Source organism: Cyprinus carpio, unplaced genomic scaffold (genome assembly GCF_018340385.1).
Source record: "Cyprinus carpio isolate SPL01 unplaced genomic scaffold, ASM1834038v1 S000006617, whole genome shotgun sequence".
NCBI classification, from domain to species: Eukaryota; Metazoa; Chordata; class Actinopteri; order Cypriniformes; family Cyprinidae; genus Cyprinus; species Cyprinus carpio.
In genome coordinates this window covers 926,078-951,746 of record NW_024879255.1, presented here as the reverse complement: position 1 = coordinate 951,746, position 25,669 = coordinate 926,078, and the positions used below count along the sequence as shown (strand labels likewise).

Genomic DNA, 25,669 nt, shown 5'->3' with positions numbered 1-25,669 from the left:
TTGTAGTTTAGCTTTTAGTCATGCTTTGTCATCACTTTTAGCGTTCTTCGAGCGCCGTTCCAGCGTGCTTCGGCCTGCACGCCTGCTGCTACTTAGCCACGATGAGAAGAAACACCACCTAGTCTCGTCAAACTTTACTTCTTTTCTTTTCCGTTTGAGAGTTTCGTGTTCTTAGTTAAGTTTTGTAACGCCGTGTCTCCGAGTCTGACCTCGCGTGCCCGTCTGAAACTACAACCAGCCCACAACTCTGCATCTTCAGCCAACGCCCAACCACGGGATTCCCGAGACGTCACTTCAAACGACTACTGAACTTCCAGCCAATCAGCAACTTCGGGAAACCCCCTTTTCAGCGACAACAAAGGGAACCCCGTTAAACAGGCAACGCAAGTAACCTCCAGACTCACATCTGTACTGGTGTTATCTAATATAATTTTAACCTCATTGAGGAACTCAGTGCGAGGGTTAATTAAGTGATTAAATGGTTGTTCATGTCTATGCAATTTCACGTATTGCTGTAAACTTGGGATTTCACATTTTCATTCTCTTAAACTCACTCTTTCCTAACGTTCTATCCTCCTGCAACTTGTGTGAATGTGTGAGTGCGTGTGCTTATGTGTTAGATTAGTTTATATGTCTTAGATTTATCTAATAAAGCCTTATTTATATTGAAAAGAGAAGTATCTTGTGTTTTGTGCTCACAAGTTAATGTCTTAAACTGCCGATCTTGTTACTGTGCTAATTAATAGTGTTTTCACTATACTTTGGATATTAATATCCAGCGCAGATTTGATGTTAAACGGCTCGTTCAGTGAATCGCTGGCCGTTTCATTGATCAGCCGTGAAACAGTGATTCTGTTCAAATTCCCTTTAAAATCTTAAATGATTCCCTTTGAGCTAAATTGACCTGTTTCCCTTACATACAGCTCATATTATCCTCTCATGCAGTTATATAGCAGCATTTTGACTCAACCACTTCTACTTTTGCAGCATGAAATGAGAACACTTTTATCATTTTCTGAGTCATGAAAGAGTCTGCTTTTGTGATATATTTCCTTCTTTCTTTACTGCAAAACTTTTGCTCTGTCTAGATGTGCTTAAATCTGCACTAACGATGTGTTCCTTTTACATATCACACATGCGCACTTCAATAAAATGACAGAAAGTGGGTTATTGCGTTTACAAGACTCACAAAATCGGGGTAAGAGGCTAAAACTACCTTGGTCGATTGGTTTATGCTTACGCCGTTTATGGGCTTACTCCAATAAAAGAAAACGGGTAACCGTGTTTACATGACCATGTGCATTTAAGGCTTAATAAGCATAATTGGCTAAAGAACGTGTATTTAAACATGCTCACTGTCTCCATCCCGAAGCAACAAAGCCCTCAGAAGGGTTGCCTTGCTTGGGAGGACAAGGTGAAGACTAGGTGTCTTATCAGTGGAGAGGTGCCTGGTAGAGGTGCCTCATCAAAAGGTTCCAGAAGGCAGCTAATGTCTTCAAGAAGGTCTGGGTCTATGTTGCTGACATAACGGAGTTCATTTTGGTGAAGCAGGACCTCATGCAGCTTACCAGACAGCAGAGCATCCCTTACAGATTGCAGTATTGCAAACCTGGTATTCCACCTCGTTTCCACTGCTTGCTTAAGTGATCTATCCAGTGATTTTTGTAATCTGAAATTTAAGAAAGAGAGAGTGTACACTACATGAAGTAAGGTGATTAAATCTCAGTCAATTTGTTGACAGATTTTTAAAATATTAATGTTTGTTAGTAAAAAAATTAACAGCAGAATAGTTGAGTCAAAATAGCTTGCTGAACAAGAAAACGATTAATTAATTACAGCAGTTGTTTTTATGTTGATTTTATTCATTATATTTTATAATAAACTGTATAAACTCATATATACATACCTGGAAACTACACCAGAGATTATTAGTGTTTTTTTTTTTTTCGGTGACCCGTGGGATTCCCAAAAAAATGTCAGCCTCTACTCTGGGTATATGACACCACAACTACAGGGTGTATGATCAATGATTTATGCTTTTGCAGAATACTTTTGTTAGCTGTAGTAAATTAGCTCAAAAGGGAAATGTATATAAATAATTACAATTAATTATAATTAATTATAATTATTTATATGAGCTGCCAGTAGTAACTGTAGCAGCATTAAATTGCCATAAACTGATCTGTTTGTCCAGCGAACATTTAGTGTAATTTCATACAAACTCTGAGAAAGGATATTTTTGAAGCCACAGAAAACAACCTTCTTACAGTAGCCTAATAACGCATTAGAGCATGTAGCAAAGATCAAAATCGTAAAGGGACAATTAATTTGCAAGGCAGAATCAGAAACTCATGTAATTTGTGCACAAGAGTTTTATGAACTGAACACTAACACAACCTAGTCTAACAAACAAACAATCACTCATACAGGGGAAAGGGCAAATGAGATTTGATGGATGAAACCATCAAAAAAACAGAGAATGAAGCTATGAAAAGAGTTAACCACCTGAGTAAAACCATCAGCACCATTTATAATGGGGTCTATAGCTATTACTAAATCTCTGTTTCGTTTAGTTAAATGTACAATTAGCATTGCCTTGGCCTGGAATGAGCGTCAGGATGCAGTCTTGGATGAAAGTCTTGACGGTTTGGAGACTTTGGACTTGCAATCACGTTCTTTCGGGTTTGAAAAGTGATGAATTCCAAATATGTTCTGACTTGATGGTGATTGGGAGTTTCTTCCCAGTGGAAAGTGAAAAAGAGCTAAGAGAGACATCAGCTGAGATCCTAGGATCTTTGGTGAATGGAAATTCAAGGCAGAGGCCTTGCACAAACTTAGGGTGTCCTTAGAAGCCTAGCTCACATCCTCATTTTCTCAGAATCTAACAGAAATGCAGACTGACAGGCTATGTGTTGGAGCCCACTGGGTATGCCCGCACCAGCTCAGCCTCTCCACACGTTCAGCAATCAGAAGTTTTAGCAGAAGACTTAGCAGAAGAAGACTTGTGCAGAATTGTGCGTGACCCTTTTAAGGTCTGGGAAGATTCACGCCTCTCAGGATGGGCTTGTCCAATGAGAAAGGCTGAAATTCCAAGTGGGAGGTTGGAAATACTGGAGAGTTTTATGGCCCTTTGTCTGAGAGCATGGTAATTTGCATATGGAACTCAACTGAGTGTTAATGCAACATTACTAAAGATTCTTAGAACACTAATATATTGCCTATGTACCAACATATAATACACACTCACACGTTTAGATCATCAGAAGACGAATTCATAGATACTAAACATGGCAAGATTACATATACGTAAGATTACATGAATGAGTGGTTCTATCATAAGCATGCATAAAACAGTATACAATACAAAAGACAATATACAAGAAGAGTAACAACATACACAATGACCTGAAGTATATGTGTGTTCATTCAAAGAAAGGTTTTCCTATGAACTAATTAGAGACGAATCCATTTTGCTGTGCATTATGTGTCTTTCCTATGGAAAATGTAGTTAGAGGGAGAAGTCTCAACATGCTATTAGGTTGTAAAGGTTTATCTGATCTGTCTGAGGTGTCCTGGTTGCCATGGTAACCAGGGGCCTGGTGTCGTTCCCAGACATGCTGGCACCCAGTATTATTATTGGGTGAGGGGTATGTGATTATTTGTTAATCTAATGAATAATTGATTTGTTAAATCAAATGGAAAATGGTGTGTCTGATTAGTCCAGATGCTTAAAGGTAAGTATATTTACACTGCAGTAACGATGATGAACATTAATGCAAAAAAAAAATAAAAATAAATAAATAAATAGGTGTGAGGATAATGACTATGACATCTATTGAATGACAAAATTTTAAACTATTTGCTCAGATCACCTGAGCCTGAGTCCGGTGGTTGCTGGAAGGGACTTCATCTATCTGCCTACAATGTGATTCCTGTTTGTAATGACACACATAGTGCACATTTCTACCTAGGTAAGTTTGAGCAATATTGGCTCAGACATAGTTATTTAGGTCATAAGTTAAATAAACCTAAGGGTACAGCACCCAAGTTTACATTGCTAAGCCACTAATTAATTTCTCTGGGCTTCACTAGCCCAGAAACACATTTTAAAGTGTTAGTTCACCCAAAAATTAGACTGTGGTTTATTTACCCTCGAAGCATCCTAGGTGTATATGACTTTCTTCTTTCAGACGAATCCAGTCGGAGTTATATTAAAACTTGTCCTGGCTATTCCAAGCTCTATCATTGCAGTTTATGCTATTTGTGCAGCAGCAGTATGACTTTAATACTCACAGCACCATATCGGCATATGTATTGGCAGTAGCAACTTCCTGTACTTGCTTGCAGCAGCAGCAGCAGCAATAATGTACAAATACAGCAATAACCAACAGCAGCAGCGTAGCAGATCTGTTCCGCCAAGACCAAATACATTAACATTGTCATATCCATTACCATGCTAAAATCTCCTGAAAGTTGTCATGATAGCAATAATGGATAAATGGTTCACAGGAGCTCTCTTGACATCAAGGTGCACTTTCACAGGTTACTAACATATATAATTTATGGATAAATGGTTCATGGTCCTACATTAAGGTTCACATGTAACTAGTAACTTCATTTTTTTGTCCAGAATACAGTTGAATAATAAAATTTTTGGACCCCCCCCCCAAAAAAAAAAAAAAAAAAAAAAAAAGTTTAATAATTTAATCTTGAAAATCAAAAGATATACGTTTTTATACATTGCTGTGGATAGGCATCATGGACTTTTCCAGGATATCATGGGTAAGATACAGAGTACCTTATGGTAAACAACAAAAAAATGACATGATCCATGTGATATAAATGAGAAAACCACAAATTCAACACACTTCAGTCTCGCTATAATAGACTATTTTTGGTGCATCGTGTAATAAATCAGGAATCTGGTTTTGAGATAAATGAACAAATAGGTTTATTAAGCTTTTATAATGTGATTTAAAAAATGACTAATTTTTTGGCAGGTATTGTGCTAAAATGTGCTTATTATTCATTCATTTATTACTGCTTATCAACGATTTATACTGTGTTTGTAAATTACTTATTAGTCATTTATGGACATCTTTATAAACCATTTAAAAATGGAACCTTAATTTTAATTGTTACCAAAAAAGGTTAAAAGTGGGTGATACTGTTTCTGGGTTCAGGGTTTTTGGAAAAGGAAGATCATGTTGAGGGTGCTGCATTTTTGGGATACAATGTTCCACAAAGCTTGCACAAGTTATGATCTGCACATTTTATCAAATGTAAAAGGTCATCTAGTGTTTCACATAACAATTTACAATAAAACTTGTACATTGTAACAGAATAGTAAACATTTTTAATTATTCTTATATTTTAAGATAATTCATTCAATAAATATATATATATATATATATATATATATATATATATATATATATATATATATATATATATATATATATATATATATATATATCAAGAATAATCAAAATTGTTGATTATTATTTTTGTAAAGTCTTTGTTCTTTGTTAGTTCATGATACCTAATGCATTGGCTAATGTATAGGAACTTATTGTGAAATGTTTACCAAATATTCATATTGTTTTTCATAGACCATACAGGTGCATCTCAATAAATTAGAATGTCGTGGAAAAGTTCATTTATTTCAGTAATTCAACTCAAATTGTGAAACTCGTGTATTAAATAAATTCAGTGCACACAGAAAGTTGTTTAAGTCTTTGGTTCTTTTAATTATGATGATTTTGGCTCACATTTAACAAAAACCCACCAATTCACTATCTCCCCAAATTAGAATATGGTGACATGCCAATCAGCTAATCAACTCAAAACACCTGCAAAGGTTTCCTGAGCCTTCAAAATGGTCTCTCAGTTAGGTTCACTAGGCTACACAATCATGGGGAATACTGCTGATCTGACAGTTGTCCAGAAGGCAATCATTGACACCCTTCACAAGGAGGGTAGGCCACAAACATTCATTGCCAAAGAAGCTGGCTGTTCACAGAGTGCTGTATCTAAGCATGTTAACAGAAAGTTGAGTGGAAGGAAAAAGTGTGGAAGAAAAAGATGCACAACCAACCAAGAGAACCGCAGCCTTATAAGGATTGTCAAGCAAAATTGATTCAAGAATTTGAGTGGACTTCACAAGGAATGGACTGAGGCTAGGGTCAAGGCATCAAGAGCCACCACACACAGACATCTCAAGGAATTTGGCTACAGTTGTCGTATTCCTCTTGTTAAGCCACTTCTGAACCACAGACAACGTCAGAGGCATTGAATTGAAGTCTGTGTGCATTGAATTTATTTAAAACACGAGTTTCACAATTTGAGTTGAATTACTGAAATAAATTAACTTTTCCACGACATTCTAATTTATTGAGATGCACCTGTATATTTTAAAGATAGACTTTATAAAAGCTCTCTCTTTCTCTCTTTGCAGGCCATAGTGAGTGCAAATAAAGATGTCCGATAGTGTTGATATTGAAGAAAAGCCACCTGCTCCCCCTTTGAGAATGAACAGTAATTCCCGTGACCCTTCCTCAGTACACAGTTCAAAACCACTACCAATGGCTCCAGAGGAGAAGAACAAGAAAGCCCGTCTCAGGTCCATCTTTCCCGGGGGAGACAAAAGTATGTGCACCCAGTTGCCCTGCACAGAATCTGTACACTTTCACATTTTCTGTGCTCATTCTAGATTAAATATGTGGAATGTGTATAAACAGATCTAAACATTAGGGCTGGGTAAAAAATATTGATATCTCGATATTAATCTATTCTCATTTTTACGGCACGATATCAATTCTTAAATACCAAGAATTGATTAGTCAAGCCTGTTTTTAGTTAATGGATGGAACATTGAAGGGCACTTCCTATCCAATATATTGAAATAAGCATTGTGCTTTGGTCCTTTAATATGAAACAAAGTTAATCTGGAGTCACAGATCGCTGTAGCACCTCAGTTCAACAGAAGCAGCAGCGCGAGGCGCACATGAGTTAATCATCTCCTCCACATTAATACCAGTTTCAGCACAAAATAGACATTACTAAACATCCGAAGGTAAGTTAAAAGAGAGAGTACAACTTTACAATCCGTCAAAACCCAGCCCTACTAAACATACGGGCTATCGTATGACCTCAGAAGACTTGGAATATACAGTATAGTATAGCTTTTAATGTTTGTCATTTATGGAACTTAACAGCTTTAGTCTCCATTAATTTTCTTTTAATAGTAGAAACAGATTGGATATTTTGTTAAATGTTTTTATTTGTGTATGGATTAAAGAAAAACATGGGTTTGAAAATTTAAATTTTTCTTTTTATTATTATTATTATTTGGCTGAAATGTTGCTTTAACTAGCTTCAACAATAAGATCTCTCTCTAGCCAGTTTCACCAGAAATTTAATGCTGCATATCTAAAGATAGATTTACTAGCTCTTGTTATTTTGGTCCTGCAAACCAGCAATTACTAGGATAATCGGTAACACTTTACAATAAGGTTCATTAGTTAACTGCTTTAGTTAACATGAACTAATAATGAACAACACTTCTACAGCATTTATCAATCTTAGTTAATGTTAATTTCATAATTTACTAATGTATTATTAAAATCAAAATTTGTGCTTGTTAACATTAGTTAATGCACTATGAATTAACATGAACGGTAAATTTTCATTAAGTAACATTAACAAAGATTAATAAGTACTGTAACAAATGTACTGTTTGCTGTTTGTTCATGTTAGTTAATACATCAACTAACATTAACTAATGGAACCTTATTGTAAAGTGTTACCGCATAATCTACACTGGTCTAAGCAAACCAGCAGAGCTGCCAAAGTGCTGTATTGTACCATTCAGACTGAATTCTGTTTTTATAGGCTAATCTAAAAGTGTATTTGTTCCTCTATTCAACAGCCAATAAAAAGAAAGAGAAAGAGCGTCCAGAGATATCCCTGCCGTCTGATTTTGAGCACACCATCCACGTAGGCTTTGATGCAGTAACGGGGGAATTCACTGTGAGTTTGCCCAGTCTCAGGTGTTTTAGGTTTTGTGTATGTTTGTTTAAGAGTCATTGTTATCTGTGATGAATGGTTCATGTGGATGATATCCTTTTATAACAGTTGACGTGTGTGTGTTGTGTATGTACTGACATGTTAGATATTAGCATTAGTAATGAAAATCAGCAACCATAAGGAAGATGTTTAGAACAGTGCCATAATGGTAAATAGGGCTGGGAGATGTGGCCAAACTTATTATTATTATTATTATTATTATTATTATTACCCATATTGATTATTACCCAATGTTGATTTTTATAACAATATTTATTTACTTTTAATGGCAAAGGAAATGCTTTGCACATGTTTGTTAGACCTTGAGAATGAGTGTAAACATAACTTGTTTGTTTACAGTTAAACTCCACACAGTAAGCTTCGAATTTAGGGCCTCATGAAATGTATTTTATTTTTCCCTAGTTTTCCTCTTTTTTTTCTTTTTTTCCTTTTTTAATGTTTTTTTCTGGATTTTGTTTTATAATTTAATATAAATGTATCATCCAAAAAAAAAAAAAAAAAGTGTTCAATAAAATGAATAAAACTAATAATTTAATCAAACATTTTAAATTGTGATTAAATGAAAAAACAGGTAAATCTCAGTAAAATAGAATGTCATCGAAAAGTTCATTTATTTCAGTAATTCAACTCAAATTGTGAAACTTGTGTATTAAATAAATTCAGTGTACACAGACTGAAGTTGTTTAAGTCTTTGGTTCTTTTAATTGTGATGATTTTGGCTCTAACATTTAACAAAAACCCACCAATTCACTATCTCCCCAAATTAGGAATATGGTGACATGCTAATCAGCTAATCAACTCAAAACACCTGCAAAGGTTTCCTGAGCCTTCAAAATGGTCTCTCAGTTAGGTTCACTAGGCTACACAATCATGGGGAAGACTGCTGATCTGACAGTTGTCCAGAAGGCAATCATTGACACCCTTCACAAGGAGGGTAAACCACAAACATTAATTGCCAAAGAAGCTGGCTTTTCACAGAGTACTGTATCCAAGCATGTTAACAGAAAGTTGAATGGAAGGAAAAAGTGTGGAAGAAAAAGATGCACAACCAACCGAGAGAACCACAGACTTATGAGGACTGTCAAGCAAAATTGATTCAAGAATTTGAGTGAACTTCACAAGAAATGGACTGAGGCTGGGGTCAAGGCATCAAAAGCCACCACACACAGATGTGTCAAGGAATTTGGCTACAGTTGTCCTATTCCTCTTGTTAAGCCACTCCTGAACCACAGACAATATCAGAGGCGTCTTACCTGGGCTAAGGAGAAGAAGAACTGGACTGTTGCCCAGTAGTCCAAAGTCCTCTTTTAAGATGACAGCAAGTTTCGTATTTCATCTGGAAACCAAGGTCTTAGAGTCTGGAGGAAGGGTGGAGAAGCTGATATCCCAAGTTGCTTGAAGTCCAGTGTTAGGTTTCTACAGTTTGTGATGATTTGGGGGGCAATGACATCTGCTGGTGTTGGTCAGTTGTGTTTTTTGCAAACCAAAGTCACTGCACCCGTTTACCAAGAAATTTTGGAGAACTTTGTGCTTCCTTCTGCTGACCAGCTTTTTGAAGATGCTAATTTCATTTTACAGCAGTATTTGGTACCTGCCCACACTGCCAAAAGCACCAAAAGTTGGTTAAATGACCATGGTGTTGGTGTGCTTGACTGGCCAGCAAACTCACCAGACCTGAACCCCATAGAGAATCTTTGGGGTATTGTCAAGAGGAAAATGAGAAACAAGAGACCAAAAAATGCAGATAAGAAGGCCACTGTCAAAGAAACCTGGGCTTCCATACCACCTCAGCAGTGCCACAAACTGATCACATCCATGCCACGCTGAACTGAGGCAGTAATTAAAGCAAAAGGAGCCCCTACCAAGTATTGAGTACATGTACAGTAAATGAACATACTTTCCTGAAGGCCAACAATTCACTAAAAATGTTTTTTTTTTTTTTTTTTTTTTTTTGGTCTTATGAGGTATTCTAATTTGTTGAGATAGTGAATTGGTGTGTTTTTGTTAAATGTGAGCCAAAATCATCACGATTAAAATAAATAAAGACTTAAACTACTTCAGTCTGTGTGCATTGCATTTATTTAATACACAAGTTTCACAATTTGAGTTGAATTACTGAAATAAATGAACCTTTCCACGACATTCTATTTTAATTTATTGAGATGTACCTGTATAATAATTTACAAAACATTGCATTTTGTTAGTTTGTTATTCAGTAAAATATAATGCTGCAAAATAGAACTGTATAAATTAACTAGTCTTGCGTAGCCAGACCTTCAGACTAGGGATGCACGATATTGGATTTTGGCCGTTATTCGATATGCCGATATTTTCAAAATAATTTTGGCCGATGCCGATACCGATATATATACGAATTTTTCGCCTGATATATTAAAACTTTAATTTTACTGAAGAGAAATCCATGTATCTCTTCTGTACTGATTCTACCATGAATGTATTATTTTACAAATGTAGACAGACATTCACACCTGAAAAACAGGTCAATTATTTCACTTGGAGAATAAATGATATGCCAGTGCAACATTTTATTTTTAAGTTTAGATTTTGAAACTTCAGTCCTTAAGATTAAAATAAATACAAATACATTTTCAAATATTTTTTTTACATCTTTTCCTACTGGAACAGGTCTACCAAATGCTCCCCCAACAATAGTGGTTAACATGACATTGTACTGAAACTTACAGAAAACACTTCAAGTGCACAAAACAAGCAGCTGTAGTCCAGACCTCCACTTCAGTCCTGAGGACCCACTTTAAAGTATAATCAAACTTAAAACCAAGCTCCACATATTATCTTGTGAGCCACAAAAAATAAAATAAAAAATACAAGGACATCTTATCCTTTACTTGAACTTGAGTGGTGCAAACCTTTTCAGTCCAACTAACTAGGGTGACAACTTCGGCTGACCGGTAGGCTTCTGTTCAGCTATTTTTTTAATACCAGAGGTAGGTTTTTCTTAAGAAAAATGAGCATCTCTGCCTTTTCATCGTCCATTCGATTTCTCCTTTCATCCATCACATCAGAGGCAACGCTAAAAAGCCGTTCACTGTCAACGCTTGTGCAAGGTGCACACAGGTACTTGCGTGCAGCAAGAGCGAGGGCAGGGAAACGGGCCTGGTTGCACTTCCAGTACTCCAATGGACTGTGGTTCCTGGGAATTGTGGGTTCGGCCAGGTATGAGATGACCTATGAAGTAACAGAATACCAAAATATTACTTACGGATATATATATATATATTTTTTACTTTATGCTTTAGGCATTAACAGAGCTCTAACGTTTTTTTTCCAGAAATCAAATGATTTATTAGTTGCACGTTTATTATTACTACCGTAAACATAGCGAATTATGATAATAAATAGGCGATTATCTATGTTATGACATTGCAGAATAATAATAGCGAAAGTCGCATCATTAATTAGGATGCTTTCGGTTCAAAAGTGAAATATATATTTTTTAAAATAATAACCTACATTTGTGCATGTTTTACGCTTACCTGTGACGCTGACGCGGTCTTGTCTTGCTCCTCAAACATGACATTCTCCTCCAGAATTTCGTCATACATATCCAGCAGTGATCCTGTTCGGGTCCTCTTCTCTGGGGGATCCTCTGTGCTGGCATCTGCACTGCCGCTCATGTCATCCAAAACTTTGAGCAACAGGTCGCGAGCACTCCTCTTTTTTTCCTCGTCAAAGTACCGGTCTTTGTAGCGTGCATCAAGCATGGTTGCAACAGAATAAAGTGCCTCACAATGCACACCGTTGAAGCGATGATTGACGGCTTCCAGCAGGGTAGTTTTGGTAGTCTGCACTCCTCTGTCCGTGTCACTCGGCCGGCCAAGCAGTCGTGTCAGTGCCACAACCGCGGGGATCACATCAGCAGCAGAAGCCTCTGCAGAACTTATATCTCTGGTCAGCTGCTCAAAGGGGGCGAGAGAAGTGTGATCATATTTTCTATAATTCCCCACTGATTTGCCGTCAAAGTTGCAGGAAGCTCGAAATCAGCGGCATAAGCACCTAGTGCCCTTTTCTGCTCGACCAAGCTTCGCATCATATAAAACGTCGAATTCTATCTGGTAGCGATATCTTGTTGAAGTCGTTTTACCGACATTCCGAGCTCTTTCTGTACATCCGCCAGTCGACTGTATGCCAGCTGGGAGTGTTTGAAATGTCCAATTATTCTCCTTCCCACGGCCACAACATCCGCCACGCTGCGCTGAGACAGGACACCGTCATTCACCGCCAGTTGCAGTGAGTGTGCCATGCATGGTAGACTTGTCACACCAAACTCCATCATAGCTTTAGCCATGTTATGGGCATTGTCACGTAGCACGACATGCACTCGTTCTCTTTCTATTTTCCATTTCCCAAACATACTTTCAAATGCGAACGCAATTGCAGCTGCTGTGTGAGAACCGGAGCATTCCTGTGAGTGTAGGACAGCTTTTTTAAGGGTGAAATCTTCATCTATCCACTGGGCAGTGAGGCTCAACATGCTTACAGGACTCACGCTTGATGTCCAAATGTCCGTGGTGAAGCTAATGTGACACGCGCCGGCAAGGAGCTTTTCAATTTGACTGGCGACAACACTCTGGAGTTCAGGTAAGGCCACGTCAGAAAAATAGCGCCGGCTAGGCATAGCATATAGGTGCATCATTAGCCTCCTGAAGCCAACATCTTCCACCACGCTAAACGGCTGGTTATCAAGAGCAATAAATTCAATTATTTTGTCGTTAAGATCTTTTACCTTTGGGTGGTCGCTGCTGTATTTTCTAGCTTTGTCAAAGGACTGAAGTAGAGGCTGCTGATGGGTTTTTGCCAGCATTTTTTCCGTCTTACTTTTTAAAAAGTCTTGGTGCTGCTCAGGATGACGGCTTTTAAGATGTGTAATCATATTTGTAGTGTTGAAAGACTGTTGTTTTACGCCTCCTCGCATCACTTGTGCTTTACAAAGATTGCAGATAGCAACTTTGTTATCTGTTTGACAGATCTCGAAATGCCTCCACACAGCTGACATGTTGTAAGTTTAAGTTTTTGGCGCTCAAGCTACGTTCATGGTCGTCGCGCGCGCGCACATGAAACACGCCCCCCTATCGGTTTGGCTCATCGGCAGACATATTCATATCGGCCGATGCCGATGATGGTCATTTTAAGCTTTTATCGACCGATACCGATGTTGTGCCGATATTATCGTGCATCCCTACTTCAGACTGACGGCTAAAGGTCTGGAATCCATGGCAGCTTTCATTGGCCAAGGCCCGCCCATAAGGCCATTTGACAATCACAGTTTGTTTCATTTCAGCATAACGTTTTGGGGCGTAGAAATGTTGCCTCAATAACGGACCGGTGTGTAAAACTCTCAGATGTATTTTAAAGATTCTGTGCTGCGAACTTTAAATATTTCACATACTTTTGAAAATCCAGCGTTTAGTTGATCCTGATAAGCACTCGTCGTTACAGTTGTAGACACAACAGCTTTTTTCTTTCCTATATAATCCTATATAATTCAACCAATCTGATGATGACTTTGAAACTCCTGAATTGTTTCCACTTTTGTGTGCCATATGCATCAGACATTTAGCCAATGTTCCGTTCCGTGTCTGAGGCTGAGACTACTGTCCCGCCAATGGGATGCCTAAGTTTACTTCAATATATTACAATTAAATCCTAATCTAATCATGACAAACGATATATCGTTGGAAAGGTCTAAGACTCCTAAATAGATATTTTACCACTGTTTGTTTTTCAAAAATTATGTAGAAACAGTAATAGATTAATTAATGACTAGAGTTCACCTCAAAACATATACATCATAACAGGAGTTCTTTTTTCCCTATCACATGTTTTAATAACCATCATAATTTATATATAATTTAAAAGCTTAAAGGGATACTCCACCCCAAAATGAAAATTTTGTCATTAATCACTTACCCCCATGTTGTTCCAAACCCATAAAAGCTTTGTTCGTCTTCAGAACACAATTTAAGATATTTTGGATGAAAACCGGGAGGCTTGTGACTATCAAGTAAATAACAGTGTCAAGGTCAATAAAAGGTCTAAAAGTCATTGTCAGAATACTCCATCTGCCATCAGATGTGCAATCTGGGTTATATGAAGCGACGGGAACACTTTTTGTAAGCAAAGAAAACAAAAATAATGACTTTGTATTAAAGGCTCCTGTAAGGCGGACTTTTATAATGAAACCGGAATTGTTATAGTCCAACGTTAGGGGGCAATGTAGTTTGATGAGTTGCCGCTGTTTGCTGTGTTCGTGTGAGCTGTCCAAGCCATCAGCTGCAAGGAAGATGCTTCCAGTTTGTTTGTGGCGATTGTTGCAGATTTAATATCAAGGTGTTAGTCACTGACCACAAAGTAAGCCTATTTTATTTATATTTGTGTTAGCAGTGATCGCTACAGTGTTATATGCATTTGTTCCATATAAACATGCTATATTATACATTTCCAGTAATGATCGTTCTTTAGTGTTTTCCGATCGGGAATATTATATATTGTGTAATCTGCTACAAGACCAAATGAGTGATTAGCGTTCTGTTTATGTAAATGTTATTCATAAGCGCCATGATTCTATCCATATATGGGAGATTTATGTTCATAGGGACAAATGATCACTCATGACTTGTAGTTTTCTGTGAAACATCTGGTCTCCCTTCATTTAACTGTGTTCAGTAGAGAAATGCCAATTATGTGAATATTATGAATGCTTTGCTTTCATTATGTAAAAGTAAATGTTACTATTGTTTATATATATCTTTAGTTTATTCATTTCTTTATTGTATTTATTTTTTGCAGACTGTCTACACCTTTGATTGTACATCTGTGGGCCTTCCTTTTCTCTACTAATACACCATTGAAAGCTAATCACCTGCCTCCTCATTATTGGTGCTCTGACAGGCACCCAGGGGGGTTTACTCATCCATTACTTGATGAGAACAGTCCTAAAGTCTCTCCAACAAATTGGTCCTTCGAGCCGGATGAGTATTCCCTTTTGACATGATGGATCCTGATGAGGAGATTGTTAGTGGTGCTCGTCCTAAACGCCATACTCGTCCACCAGCTCACCTTCAGCAGTATGAAGTACAGTATACCAGAGTCAGACCCGGCTGGTTTCATTTCCTTTGCAAACGACAGTGAATTAGAGCACCTGCGTCATGAGCATGCACACCTAATTCAGACTCATCAGGCTTTCCAAGCAGACCTGAGGGAGCTGAGAGAAGTCCGTGCGGAAGTCATAGAATTAGTTTAAGTTGCTCAGTCACTTCGAACTGACCTTAGTCTAACCAGAGGCCAGAATCTCTCATCAGCACAGCCACCGGCATTGCAGCTATCCAGTCCTCCTGTGAGGCCGTATGAATCCACACCTTTCGCGGATGAGGGAAATTTTGCTGATCTTCCCCCACCACCCTGGCCTGAGACTGACGTTGACTGGATGAACCAGGTGGGTGACCTTACACTCTCTGACACGGGCGCCACTGTTTACCACCCAGTGATGCTAGAGAATAGAAAGTATTCCTTTGTGTTCCCGGCTACTGAAACATGCCCTCCTAAGCCTTATGCTCCTGACTCTTGTGGGTTTCCCCCACCTCCTACCCCTAAAGAGCTTTGAGAGTTACTCACATCTGCGGCCATGCCCTTACCTGCTAACCGCACGACCGTGCCTGTTTCTTCACGATTCAGTTCAGTACCTACTCATTTGAATCCTCCATCCTTTGCACCAAAGGCAGAGCCCGGCCTATGTTCTGTAGCACCTCATTCTAGGTCTGAATATTTATACCGGGGAGTTTTTCTTACCATTCCTAAGTTCAGCCGGTCTGATCCTGGTGAGTTTGCTTGGCTCCGGATAGCTCTGGAGAACCTGCCTCCCCCAGATGGGACTGAACTTTTCAAATATCAGATCTTAGTGGATCACCTTAAGCTGGAGGAGGCTAGAATGATAGCAGATGCTTATCTTAACTCACCAACTCCATTCACTGATACGATGGCAGCGCTTCATGATAAATTTGGTCAACCACATCAGCTAGCTTTAAGGGAGATTGCTAGTGTCCTTGAGAGTCCTGACATAAAGAGAGGTGATATCTCAGCCTTCCAGAGGCTTGCTCTCCAAGTGCAGTCACTAGTGGGCCTATTGAGAACTCTGGTACGTGATGGTGAGCTGGAGTTGAGTTGTGGGTCCCACGTCGCACGCCTCCTGAGTAAGCTACCCCCTGAGCAGCGAGCTGAGTTTCGTCGACATATGTTCCGCCAACCTGGCACAACCCCTAATCTGATTGATCTTTCAAACTGGCTTCGTTACGAAACTTGGTGCCACAGTTATGATACTGAGCCGATGTCCAAGGGTTCACATGCAAAATCTGATTCAGGGAAGAGAACTGTGACCATCCTACATGGAGTCCATCATAAAGGTCCTGTTTCACAGACCAAGCCTGCCAAAGTGAAACGTTATTGTCCTTTCTATGATAAGACTGAGCGTTACCTGAGCCAGTGTGCCTCCTTCGCTAAGCTTACCTCAGACCAGGTCAGGACTTGGATTCGCAGTAACAACCGTTGTTAGCGCTGTGCCAGGGCACACCATGCTGCTCAGTGTGACCTTAAAAAGCCCTGCAACATCTGCCAGGGTACCCATCTCCCCCCTCTCCATGAGGTGAATGTTAGTCCATCCCCAAAGGAGGATCCAGCTAACATGGAGAAGAGCTGCCTAACAAATTCCTCCCCAGATAGGTTCTTTCTGGATAAACCCTTTGTCAAAGGACGAGTTATGCTCAAAGTGGTTCCAGTGAATCTGCATTATGAAGATCGATCCATGGACACCTTCGCTCTTTTTGACGATGGGTCAGAGAGAACCATTCTACTCTCCACTGCAGTTAAAGCCTTAGGGATTCAGGGTAACCCAGAAAATATTCCATTGAGGACAGTGAGAGATGATATTCAGGTCATTCATGGTTGTTCTATTTCCTTTCAAGTCTCTCCCCTCTTTAAACCTCAGACCAGTTATAAGATCAATCATGCCTTCACAGCTGATCGTCTTAACCTGTCACGCCAGTCTTACCAGTAGAACAGCTACAACAGAAGTACAGACATCTGCGTGGTATTCCCCTCCGTCCACTCACTGATGTCCAACCTTTACTTCTCATCGGTTCAGATCAGCCCCATCTCATAACCTCAACAGAGCCTGTTCGATGGGGCGGCCCGGGTGCACCAGCTGCAGTTCACACACGCCTAGGTTGGACACTCCAGGGTCCATGGGCTGTCCTCCTACCCCACAGCAATGTCTGCTAACCTCCGTGGCTCCAATTCAGGATGAACTCCTTCAGAATGTTCAACGACTGTGGCAGTTGGATATGATTCCACAGTGGGAGGGCAAAGAGGCAAGCAGATCCAAGCAGGATCAGGAGGCTCTTCAGATGCTTGACCATAAGACTCTCACCCTGGAAATGGAGAGAATCAACAGGTTGGCTACACCCCTACTGCGGCGAAAGGACATGCCTTTGTTGAATGCACCTAAAGAATCAGTCCTACCTACCATTTGCAGTGTGGAGAGGCATCTGCTGAAGGAGCCTGTCAAAGCTGAGGTCTATAAAGAGGAGATGAGGAAACTTATTGAGACAGGAGCTGTTAGGAAGGTGACTGACACTATACCTAATTCAGATGAATGCTGGTACATCCCCCACCATCTCATTAGTCCCAATGGGAAGTTCCGCCTTGTCTTTAACTGCTCCTATCAGTATCAATGACAAAGCCTTAATCAGTACCTGCTGCCAGGACCCACTCTCGGGGCCTCACTATTGGGCATCCTTATCCGTTTCAGAGAACATCCTGTGGCAGTGAGAGGGATATTAACCCTCTGGAGTCGATTAACGCGTATACGCGTTTTGGGGTATTTTCTCCTGATAACCCCGAAAAGAACTTAAATTACACTTTCAGTTTTGATCGTACAGATAACAGCAATACATCAATCGAATCTGTAAAGGGTCTACTTTTTTTGTATACAGACATAATAACAACAAAACTTTGTGCACTTATAAAATAAAGATAACAAACAAGGAGTGCTGTCTGCAGCCTTTGTCTGCGCTGATCTTCAGTTACAAATGCGTCATTAAAATGAACTGTAACTCCGTGAATACTCAACGAAGAGACACGAGAGAGATATCTATAGAAAGCCTGACATGTCTACTTTTAAACTAAACAAGTGCTGCTGAAAACAAATATTCTGTGATAAAGTAATCCATATGAAAACAACGCTATGTCCGTTTTTCACGTCTCCCTTCATTATCTTCTAATGCGACCACGCCCCCGCGCCGAGCGCACTTTTGAGATTCAAATGTTTCACTGAAGCGCGCGGCTTTTGAATACGCCCACACAACAGAAGACAACGCAGCGAGATTGTTCTTCAAGTTTTTTTTATTTTACTGTTTGCTTCGCGATGAGAGGAGTAAGACATAATTCACCCCAAAAAGATGTGATGTGGTTGAGGATTTGAGATTTGGATTTCCTCAGAAAAAAGAATGAAGCACTTTATTCAGCAGAGATCATAAACATGAGTTAGTCTCTTATTTATTTATATACTTGTACTAGTTTTTCACATAACGTGTAAACATTTTACTAGTTGGACTTTTTCCAAAGACTTTTTCCAAACTATAATTCCTGACTAAATGTATAATCAAGTGAAATATTATGAAGTTTCAATAACAATATACACTACTATACCATTCAAAAGCTTGATGTAAATAATATAAATGTAACAATAAATGTAACTGTAACATATGTAATAAACAATGCTGTTCTTTCAATTTATCCCCCCTAAAAAACCTGAAAAAAATATTCTCAGCTCTTTTCAACATTAATAATAATAATAATAATAATAATAATAATAATAATAATAATAATAATAATAATAATAATGATAATAATAACAATAAATGTTTTTTTGTAGAAAATAAGATTGTTGAAAGGATTTCTGAAGGATTGTGTGACTGGAGTAATGATGCAAAAAATTCAATTTGAAAGTCAGCTTTGATTGTTCCTAATAAACTGTTTAACTGCACTCACAAGTGAATATTAAATTATGTTGTGGGATAATTAAATGTATTCTAAATAAACTACAAACATAAAATTATATACATTTATTTTGTCCTCACATTCTTTCTTGTAACTCATCCCTCTCAGTGACACAGCTGACTGAATGGCTCATTATGCAGCTCATTATGCAGGCCTTTGTCTTCTCAGGTGTGAATTCATGATAGTTGACGCCTACTCGCATATGACTTTTACCAACAAAAAGTGTTTTAGAAAATTTAAATCAATATATTGTTTTCTGTAAGTGAGTAAACAAGATGATTTTCACATCATTTAGAAAAAAAAAAATTCTAGGCTACAAGCTCCAGTTCTCAAAATTCCTGGGAACCAATTTTCTATATGTGTTTTATTGCCTTATTCAAGTGATTTAACATTTTTAGTTTTTCACTAACCACGCATAACATTTTTTTTCTCAAAAACACAATCATGTACATACATGCTGCTTACATATTATTATAGCCCAGTTTGTGCTGATTACAGTGAGATTAGACTTTAGCCATTTAGATATTTATAAGAAACTGAAAAAAGCACAAATGTCAGGGCATGACAAAACTTCTCCAGGCCCCAAAAATACCCTTAGACTCCAGAGGGTTAAGGCGATGTTCCATCAGGTTCGCCTTATACCTGAGGACCGTCCTCTATTCCGATTCCTTTGGTGGGACCTGAAGATGAATGAGGCACCCAGAATTCTTGAGTGGCAGGTATTACCCTTTGGCACAACCTCCAGTCCTTGTTGTGCCTCCTATGCACTACAGAGTCACGTGCGGGAATACCCTGACGGATGAGACAATTAGATTCTCAGTGGAGAGGTGTTTCTAAGTCGATAACTGCCTGGAGAGCCTGCCTACTGCAGATGAAGCTAAGGACTTGATTGATCGACTACGGAATATCCTTTCCGAAGCTGGATTAGAAATTTGCCAGTGGGCCTGCAATGATCCTGTGCTGAGTCACCTACCTTCCCATGGACAAGCTGCAAGTGTTGACGCAGGAGAAGTCTGACATCCCTGAATCAACACTGGGTCTGAGCTGGAACTGGCAGACGGACACTTTGTCCTACAAACACCGACCTGTGATCTATGAGACTCCAACTTTAAGGAATGTCTATAAGGTCCTAGCTACCCAGTATGACTCCCTGGGATGGCTTCTACCTTATTCCACTTGAGCAAAAGTCATCATTAAGCAGCTGTGGAACAAGCCGAGAGGGTGGGATGACCCCAACCTACCACCTGAGCTCCTCCAGTCCTGGAATGCATGGGAGGACGATCTCCTTTCCCCGGTCTTATGTTCCTCCTGAAGTTGTGAGGGATGGAGTCACCCATGAGGTACATATCTTCTCGGATGCCTCTGAGCAGGCATATGGAGCGGTGGCCTACCTCTGCACTACTGATCAGAATGGTCAGACCTACCTGTCCTTCATTATAGCACACTCTCGTGTCACTCCTAAACGAGCTCACTCCATTCCAAGACTGGAACTCTGTGGTAGTCTAGTTGCGGCACAGCTGGCTAAGTTACTGGAGACAGAGTTAACCCTACCAATCAAATCTATTTCCCCGTGGACAGACTCTGCTACGGTCCTCCAGTGGTTGAATTCTGACTCCTGCCGTTACAGAGTCTTTGTGGGGAACAGAATGGCTGAGATCCAGGAGCTGACAGAGAAGTGTTCCTGGCATCATGTAAGTCAAGTCAAGTCAAGTCATCTTTATTTATATAGCGCTTTAAACAAAAAAGATTGCGTCAAAGCAACTGAACAACATTAATTAGGAAAACAGTGTGTCAATAATACAAAATGACAGTTAAAGGCAGTTCATCATTGAATTCAGTGATGTCATCATGCAGCTCAGTTCAGTTTAAATGGTATCTGTGCAATAATTTGCAATCAAGTCAACGATATCGCTGTAAATGAAGTGTCCCCAACTAAGCAAGCCAGAGGTGACAGCGGCAAGGAACCAAAACTCCATCAGTGAGAGAATGGAGAAAAAAACCTTGGGAGAAACCAGGCTCAGTTGGGGGGGCCAGTTCTCCTCTGACCAGACGAAACCAGCAGTTAAATTCCAGGCTGCAGCAGCAAAGTCAGGTTGTGCAGAAGAATCATCTGTTTCCTGTGGTCTTGTCCCGGTGGTCGTCTGAGACAAGGTCTTTACAGGGGATCTGTCTCTGGGGCTCTAGTCCTGGTCTCCGCTGTCTTTCAGGGCTGTAGAGGTCCTTTCTAGGTACTAATCCACCATCTGGGCTGGATACATGCTGGATCCGGGTGACTGCAGTGACCATCTGACTTGGATACAGACTGGATCTGGTGGCCACGGTGACCTCGGAATAAGAGAGAAACAGACTAATATGAGCGTAGATGCCATTCTTCTAACGATGTAGCAAGTACATCAGGTGTTATGGGAAGTGTTCCCGGTTCTGCAGACAACCCCGCAGATGACCTCACGAAGGGAAGACCTCTCCAATACCTTGCTGTGCCAAACCTTGCTGTGGTCTCAAGGACCCCCTTTCCTCCTCCAAGATCCCAAGGAATGGCCAGTAATCCCTAAGACTGAAACCAAGGAAGACCAGGTTGAATTACGGAAATCTACCTTCTGTGGGATCAGTACCTTTACTCTCTCATCTGGTAAGATTAGTGGATGGAATTACAACACCTGGCAAGAACTATTGGATGTCACTGCTCAAGAATTTTGGGTCAACTTGGCTCCAGGGACTTCTCCAGAGGCTGAGGATTACCACCAGGCTGAGTTCCATATCCTCAAACAGGTTCAGCAGGAATCTTTCCCTGAGGATTATAAACTATTAGAGACTGGGAAGCCAGTTAAGTCCGGGAGTCGATTAGTTACCCTAGCCCCTGAAATGGATCCGTCCAGTGATCTGATAAGGGTGGGAGGTCGTTTGCGGAGAACTGCAGGCATCGAGGACTCCATTTTACATCCTCTGGTTCTGGATCCTAACCACCCTGTCACTCGTTTGATTATTCAGCATTATGATGACCAGTTGCATCATCCTGGATCAGAACGGTTGTTTGGGGAAATACGGAGATACTATTGGATTCTCCGAGGCCGCGAAGCTGTTCGCCGGTTTCAATGTGACTGCCCAGAATGTCAACGTTGGAGGGCCCAACCAACAATCCCTAAGATGTCGGATCTACCTGTGGCACGCCTTCAGCTATACAAACCTGCCTTCTATTCTTGCGGAATGGACTGCTTTGGCCCCCTGTTAGTCAAAATTGGAAGACGTACAGAGAAGCGCTGTCCATTTAGACCTACTCCCTAGCCTGAATACCGACTCATTCATCATGGCTTTAAGAAGGTTTGTTGCGAGGAGAGGAACACCAGCAGAATTATGGTCAGATCGAGGTATGAACTTCCGCGGGGTGGGGGGGGGGTTCCTGGTTCCTGACATACAGGGTCATCTTGCCTGCCATAGGATCCACTTCCACTTTAATCCTTCATCGGCCCCTCATTTTGGTGGAGTTTGGGAGAGGGAAGTGAGATCAGTTAAATCTGCCTTCTATACAGTTTTGGGTGCACAGTCAGTACCAGAGGAGGGTACTGACGGTCTTGCTGGAAGTGGAGGCCATCCTTAATTCAAAACCTTTAGGATACGTGTCGTCAGACGTGGCAGATGCTGACCCAGTAACTCCAAATAGTCTCCTCATGGGGCGGCCCAATGGATCTCTACCGCAAGTTGTTTATACAGAATCAGAGATATTAAGTCGCCGGCACTGGAGACATTCTCAGGTCCTAGCAGACCGATTCTGGTCCAGGTTCATATGGGACTACCTCCCTAGCCTCCAAACCCGGCAGAAATGGCAAGCCTTTCCTCCCAGCCTAAAGGAACAGACATTTGTTGTCATTGTAGACCCCAAACTACCGCGAAGCTCATGGCCTGTAGGACAAGTGATCAAGACTCACCAAAGCCCAGCTGGTCATATCAGATCAGCTGATGTGTGTTGATAAAGGGTCAAGTTTATATACCCGACTGGTAGCTCGCCTGGTCATCTTGCCGGCCTTACCAAAGGATGGACTTAATGCCCCAACACTGACTAGTTAAGTCGCCTTTCATGGAAGCAAAGAAGCTCCGCCTCTTTGGGGGCGGCTGTATTAAAGGCTCCTGTAAGAGGGACTTTTATTATGAAACCGGAATTGTTATAGTCCGACGTTAGGGGGCATTGTAGTTTGATGAGTTGCCGCTGTTTGCTGTGTCCGTGTGAGCTGTCCAAGCCATCAGCTGCAAGGATGATGCTTCCAGTTTGTTTGTGGCGATTGTTGCAGATTTAATATCAAGGTGTTAGTCACTGACCACAAAGTAAGCCTATTTTATTTATATTTGTGTTAGCAGTGATCGCTACAGTGTTATAAGCGTTTGTTCCATATAAACATGCCTAGACATGACGATCGTTCTTTAGTGTTTTCCGATCGGGAATATTATTTAATGTATGATTTTAAAGATGTAAATCAGTGTTATGATGTCTTAACAATGTGATGTTGTTCTGTTAATCTGCTACAAGAACAATCGAGTGATTAGCGTTCTGTTTATGTAAATGTTATTCATATGTGCCATGATTCTATTCATATATGGGAGATTTATGTTCTCCCGTCATTTAACTGTGTGTTCCCTTCATTTAACTGGTCTCCCTTTATTTAACTGTGTTCAGTAAATGTTACTGTTGTTTATATATATCTTTAGTTTATTCATTTCTTTATTGTATTTATTTTTTTGCAGACTATCTACACCTTTGATTGTACATCTGTGGGCCTTCCTTTTCTCTACTAATACACCATTGAAAGCTAATCACCTGCCTCCTCATTATTGGTGCTCTGACCGGCACCCAGGGGGGTTTACTCATCCATTACCTGATCAGAACAGTCCTAAAGTCTCTCCAACAGACTTTATTCAACAATTCCTTTGTCAGCATTCTCCTCTGTTGGGGTTAAGTGATTAATGACAAAATTTTCATTTTGGGGTGGAGTATCCCTTTAAAACTTCAAAATTCATCCTGTGAAAACCATTTTGAAATTGGACATTGCATTACCATGGAAATGGTACTTTAAATATTTTAGTATTTTTTTCTCAAATGAAGCTTGTAAAGTGACTCTGAACAGCTCTATGCATGTATATTTAATAAACAGGCATACAGGCATTTAGTGATTAAACCATGGCATTGCATATGCACATAATTTTTTTCTGGCTACCAAATGCTTCTACTTTGCCTCTTTGCAATGGAATTTAAAAACGTTTTCTCTATTTTAACCTTAAATACTACACTAATTGTAATAAAAAGTAATAAACATATACAATACACTTAGAAAATATTATACATTAAATGGTCATTCATAATTACTATTACTAATTACTAAACATATTATTTAACACATATTTATTTTGTAACAAAAATCTCCTCAAAATGGATTAGTAAAATTATTTAATTGATAGAAACTTAAGGTGTTCTGTCACATTTGACTGCCAAGAAGTATGAGAACACATTAAGGTTGTCTCTTTATCATTCCTCGGAATAAAATGCTACTGTAAAGTGTAGTCAGCGTAGTAATCAATGCACATTATGTGTTAATATTTACCAGAAAATGCAAATATAGTGAAACCGCTGTCTAATTGCTTGAACCCATTCAGATTGATTGGCAGTTGTTTGGAACTATTGAGAGCTCCATGAACCATATGACTGTGTGGTGGCAAGATCAAAACATGTAATTTAATATCACCTAGTTACAAGCATCCCATCACCGTTTAAACTGCCCTGTCAACTATCTTTTCAGAAGTTAACATCCTCCACATTTCGTTTAATTTAATTTTCCACCGTGTCGGAAAGGAATAAAGTAAAATGTTGATCTGCCATTTGCGGGTCTTTTAATGCCGAGAACTTTCCCTATCTGTTTGCATAATGATGAACTTTAAATGTTAATGACCAAACTTATCAATATAAATGTTCATAATGTTGTTGCAGGTTAAATATAATGTGAATAACATTATATATACAGTCATGGCCAAAAGTTTTGGCAGTGACATAAATTTACACTGCTCCACTGATTATGTACTTGTTACTCCACTGCACACCTCTGATCACTTCCTCCTCACTTTTAACCTCAACATGGTCCTTCACACATCACTTACCCCTCCACATGTCATCTTTCGACGTAACCTACGCTCACTCTCATCCTCCCGGCTATCTGCTATGGTTTCATCTTCGCTTCCTTCCCCTAAACTGTTAGCATCTTTTGATACTAACAGTGCTACTAATACTTTCTGCTCCTCTCTTACATCTTGTTTAGACACTGTTTGCCCCTTGTCTTCCAGGCCAGCCCGTACCACCCCTTCTGCCCCTTGGTTATCTGATGTTCTACGCGAACATCGTTCTAAGCTTAGAGCTGCTGAAAGGGTGTGGTGCAAATCCAAAAAATACTATTGACCTTAATGTGTATCAGTCACTCCTCTCTTCCTTCTCTGCTAATGTCTCCACTGCTAA

At 39.7% G+C, this 25,669-nt stretch overlaps 1 protein-coding gene across 6 annotated transcripts in view; it reads left to right on the top strand.

Moving 5' to 3' along the window:
• LOC109078806 (serine/threonine-protein kinase PAK 3) overlaps positions 1-25,669 on the top strand; it is a 323,688-nt gene that overhangs the window by 88,818 nt on the left and 209,201 nt on the right. For all 6 annotated transcript variants that reach the window (XR_006159614.1, XR_006159613.1, XM_042754946.1 and 3 more), the window contains exons 2-3: positions 6,458-6,648; positions 7,931-8,031. Coding sequence is in view for 4 of the 6 variants with exons in the window: in XM_042754946.1 (XP_042610880.1) it covers positions 6,480-6,648; positions 7,931-8,031 (270 nt within the window). In the remaining 2 variants the exon portion in view is untranslated. The remainder of the gene's footprint in view (positions 1-6,457; positions 6,649-7,930; positions 8,032-25,669) is intronic.